This window comes from Chiloscyllium plagiosum, unplaced genomic scaffold (genome assembly GCF_004010195.1).
Source record: "Chiloscyllium plagiosum isolate BGI_BamShark_2017 unplaced genomic scaffold, ASM401019v2 scaf_6962, whole genome shotgun sequence".
In the NCBI taxonomy this organism is placed as follows: Eukaryota; Metazoa; Chordata; class Chondrichthyes; order Orectolobiformes; family Hemiscylliidae; genus Chiloscyllium; species Chiloscyllium plagiosum.
The window spans coordinates 34,030-38,823 of NW_025215003.1; the positions used below are offsets into that span (position 1 = coordinate 34,030).

Here is a 4,794-nt window from a genome sequence, read left to right on the forward strand (position 1 = left end):
TCTCTCGCTCTCGGGCACTCTCCCCCTCTCGCGCGCTCTCTCCCTCGCTCCTTCTCACGCTCTCTCGGGCACTCTCTCTTGCGCACTTGCTCTCTCTCCCTCTCTCTCTCGCTCGCGCTCCCTCTCTCTACACCCCCTCCCCCCTTCCCGCTGGACAGGCCGGAGGAAGCTGGTCACTGCCTCAGTCAAGGAGATGGAGTGGGCACAGATGGCTTGCCACCGCTGCCTGATGTACCTGGGCGACCTGGGTGAGTGTTGGCGCTGTCCCATTACTCCACCCCCAACGCGGTCCGTGAGGGCGAGAGCACTGAGCCGCGGACTGGGCCCATAGTATCATATTCCGAGGGGCCCCCCTTGCTCCCCAGCGGGTGGCATATTCCGAAGGGTCCCTCCCTTCTCCCCAGCGGGTGGTATATTCCAAGGGCCCCCCTTCTCCCCAGCGGGTGGCATATTCCGAGGGGCCCCCCCTTCTCCCCAGCGGATGGTATATTCTGAGCGGCCCCCCTTCTCACCAGCGGGTGGCATATTCCGCGGGGCCCCCCCCTCCCCTCAGTGGGAGGTATATTCTGAGGGGCACTCGCCTCCCCCGCTCTGGGTGGTATATTTGAAGGACCGCCCTGTTTCCCCCCCCCCCCCCCAGTGGGTGGTATATTCGAGGGGCACCCCTCTCCCACTCAGCGGATGGTATATTTGGCTTGCTGTGCCACGTATGCACGGGGCGGGCCGAAGGGCCTCTATCCGTGCTGTATGACTGTAGGATTGTGTGGGTTTCTTTTTCAGCGCGCTACCAGAACGAACTGGCAGGGGTCGACACCGAGCAGCTGGCCGAGAGGTTCTACTACCAGTCGCTGTCCGTCGCGCCGCAAGTGGGTGAGTATGGAGACCACTTTACCGCCGCCCCCCATCATCCTTCCTCCCCGGCTCCCTGTGCCCCAGTGGCCACTGTGCTGACCCTCCACCGGGTGGCCTGTCTGTATTGACCTGCGGGTTGGACGAATGTTTGGGGGCTAGGAGGGGACGATGGGAAACTGCCTGGGGTTGGTCCTGATCCCCCCCCCCAGGTTGGGTAGGGGGTGGTGTGAGGGTGCGAGATATAGACATCCCTGTTCCTCTCTGCGGCCGGAAAGTGTCCGTCCATGGAGCTGGGCCTCACCGCCCTCCAGGGAGACGTCGAAACTCGGAGCAGGCCGTTGGGCCCTTCCAGCCCGCCCCTCCCCCATTTTGGGGCGGAGGTGGTGGGATGGGTGTGATGGTGTTGGGAGAGGAGAAAGGGAGACGTTCCATGCCTGCAAAAGGTTTCACGTGCTGTTTACAAACTGTGAACCCGTTGCTGGAGTCTAAAATACGTATACTTCGGTTCAAAATGGCTGCTGTCTGTGTTCAAAATGGCTGTCTGTGTTCAAAATGGCTGCCGTCATTGGCCAAAATGGCCACCATCTTCGCTTAATAAAATGGCCGCCTTTGAGTGGATCATTTGATTTTCTTCTTCTCTCTCTCTCTTGTTGCTTTGTTTCCTCCTCTCATCCGCTCCGTGTTTTTCCTCTCCAGGCATGCCCTTTAACCAGCTCGGCACGTTGGCTGGGAGCAAACATTACAACGTGGAGGCCACGTACTACTACCTCAGATGGTAGGTCGGGTGGGGACTGCGCGCGGCTGTCTGCTGCCAAGGCGCGGGCCGCTTTCGGGACGTGTGGAAGCGGTGGTGGGGGGGGGGTGGGATGGGATGTCAAGTTGTTCCTGTCCCGCAGTCATGTGACCTTGCTGTTTTATCCCCCCCCCCCCCTCCAACGTCCAGCATCCACTCCGAGGTGCCCTTTGAAGGCGCTTACGGTAACCTGAAACGCCTCTTCGACAAAGCCGCCAAGGCCTACCACCAGATCCGCAGGACCGACGGCAAGAAGCTCTCCGTCAACAGGCAAAGGTGAGGAGCGGCCAGCCAGGGAACCCTCTAGAACCGGGAGGACGTTAGAATCCGGAACTGCGGAGGTGGGGTTGAGGGGTGGTGAGCGTGCGTTCAGAACGAAGGAACCTCCCACGTGAGGCCTGAGCGACGTCTGGTCTCGGAACTGACCCCTTTTTTTTTTGTACGAGGGAAGCGTAGAAAGCAGGAGTCGGCCCTTCCGGCCTGCTCCTTGCCCGGTGTTTCGGGTCGCGTGGGGAGGTGGGATGAGCCAGCCTCTGCAATCGGCCGGGCGACGGGGAAAGCGAGTGGAGCCTTGATTTCAATGGCAAAGCATCAGGAGGCTTTGTTTTTGCTAAAACAATACAAGATCGCAGCTGGGAGGCTTTTGAGGTGGGTTTTGCGGCCCTGTATCTGAGGAAAGATAGACTGGGCCACATTACCTAGCGCACGCACGTCTGAACGCTTTTGCAAATGGGGAGAAAATTCAGATTGGGAAGGCAATGTTGGCATTTATTTTGAGAGAACTCAAAAATCAATGTAGAGATGAGGCGCTGGCAGTTGGAGTGCTGTGCACAGTTTTGGACCCTGTAGCTCAGGAAGGCTGGAGCGTGTTCAGAGGAGGTTCACGAGAGCCTTAACATTTCCAGGAACGTTTGAGGACTCTGGGTCCATACTCGATGGAGTTTAGGACGATGCGGTGGGGGTGGGGTGGGGATTTTAATTGAAACATGCAGAATACTGAACGGCCTGGATAAAAGGGTGTCAGGTTAACGCAACTTTGAGGGTCTAAGAGTGTTCGCAGAGGAAGTTGTCACTCGTTTGCAGAGCAATGGTCTTCAGTTTTGTGGATCCTATTGTGTCTGAAGGAGACGTGCGTGTGTGTGTCCCCTTTACCGTAAGTCAGACCTGCGAGAGTACAGTTGGAGTCCATTGTTGGAATCTGGGTGGTCTGCCAACATTGGTCACGCGCTGAACCAACCGCATGGGAAACAGTGGCTCCTGAGCAAGCCAGTCTGAGCGGCTGTGTAAATAGGCCCATCGTTCCTTGAAAGTGGAGTCCTGGGTAGACAGGGCAGTGAAGAAGGCGTGTCGTACGCTTGCCTTCATTGAGTACAGGAGCTGGGAGGCCATGTTGCGGCTGTACAGGGCATTGGTCAGGCCGCTGTTGGAATATTGCGTGCAATTCTGGTCTCCCTGCTATAGGAAGGATGTTGTGAAACTGGAAAGGATGTTGCCAGGGCTAGTGGGTTTGAGCTACTGGGAGTGGCTGAATAGGCCGGGGCTGTTTTCCCTGGAGCGTCGGAGGCTGAGGGGTGAACTTACAGAGCTTTATAAAATCATGAGGGGCATGGATAGGATAAATAGGCAAAGTCTTTTCCCTGGGGTGGGGGAGTCCAGAACTAGAGGGGCATAGGTTTAGGGTGAGAGGGGAAAGACATAAAAGAGACCCAAGGGGCAACTTTTTCACACAGAGGGTGGTACATGTATGGAATGAGCTGCCAGAGGATGTGGTGGAGGCTGGTACAATTTAAAAGGCATCTGGATGGGGACGTGAATAGGAAGGGTTGGGAGGGATATGGGCCAAGTGCTGGCGAATGGGACTAGATTGGGTGGGATATGTGGGTCAGCATGGACGAGTAGGGCCGAAGGGTCTGTTTCTGTGCTGTATCACACTATAATACTCCGAGAGACATGGGTTTGAATCTCGCTCAGAGCTGCTGGCTTTTCGATTCGATGAAGAAAATCTGGAAGTGAAATTGTCTCAGGCGACCACTGTGAACGCCCTCCCTTCATTAAGGGGAACTCAACGTAACTCCAGACCCCAAAGTGCGGGGTGGGGAGGAGTTGAGCGAGTGGAATCTTGCTGTGCGCACTTCGGTCTGCCCTTGCGTCGTTTGCTGAAGTGGGGGGGTGGGCATTCTGTTGGCTGGCGAATATCAGCTGCGTTCCATCCCACCTCGATACGGCAATGCAGGCGTGTGTGACCCCTGACCTAACCTTTCACCCCTTGTCCCCCCCCTGGTTTTTAGGTCGAGGGATATTAAGCGGTTGCTGGTGAGCTTCATGTACCTGCAGAGTCTCCTCCAGCCCAGGAACAGGTAAATCTCCAGACCTCACTGTCGCCGTCTGCGTTCATCCCCCAGATCTCGTCCTCGGATCCGCCCGCTCCCCAACTCTGAGAGCGCCGCTGGGCGGATGGATCAGGCTGTCGCCCAGCTGTGAGGCCAAAGACCCGGGTTTCGAATCTCATCGCGTCGGGTCAGAATTCAAGGAAGAAACAGTCTTCTTTTTGATTGGGGGGGAGAGAGAGCAAGTGAGAACGGGGGTGGGGAGTGAGGGAGAGAGAGGGGAGTGAACGAGGGAGAGTGAGAGAGTTAAAGAGGGAGAGCAAGAGGGCACATGTGGGGAGAGAGAGAGAGAGAGTTAGGTGATTGTCAGCCAACCCTGCCTGGCTCACTGCAGTGTAGAGGGGCCGAAGGGCCTGTTTCTGTGCTGGTGGGATTGGGAGCTGATCACACCTAAACTTTATAATAAAAAGAAAAGAAACTGTGAGAATTGTGGTGGAGGTCAAATCTTCTGAGCAAGCAGCTAATGTGAGATGTTAATTTGTTTCTTCTTGTTATGTCCCTTTTCATCCGTGCCTGGCCTCTTGCCTCCCTCCTCCTCCCACATTGGCTCCCTCTACGCCACCATCCTGTTTTAATCCCTCCCCTCCCTACCCCCCTTCCCCCACCGTTGATGCCCATTTTACACACTGCTCTCTCTCCCTTTCTCCCGCGAACCCTCCCTCCCTCACTCTCTCTCCCGTGTGGCCCCTCGCTCGCTCTCTCGCTCTCCCTAACTCTCCTGCTCTCTGTCCCAATCCCTCTTCCCCCCCCTTCTCCCCCACG

At 56.7% G+C, this 4,794-nt stretch overlaps 1 protein-coding gene across 1 annotated transcript in view; it reads left to right on the forward strand.

The window, feature by feature from the left end:
* Positions 1-4,794, forward strand: part of smg5 (SMG5 nonsense mediated mRNA decay factor) — a gene marked incomplete at its 3' end in the record, with an annotated part of 17,691 nt that overhangs the window by 3,177 nt on the left and 9,720 nt on the right. The window contains exons 4-8 of the mRNA XM_043686667.1: positions 159-248; positions 781-870; positions 1,549-1,627; positions 1,796-1,921; positions 3,934-4,003. Coding sequence (XP_043542602.1) covers positions 159-248; positions 781-870; positions 1,549-1,627; positions 1,796-1,921; positions 3,934-4,003 — 455 coding nt within the window. The remainder of the gene's footprint in view (positions 1-158; positions 249-780; positions 871-1,548; positions 1,628-1,795; positions 1,922-3,933; positions 4,004-4,794) is intronic.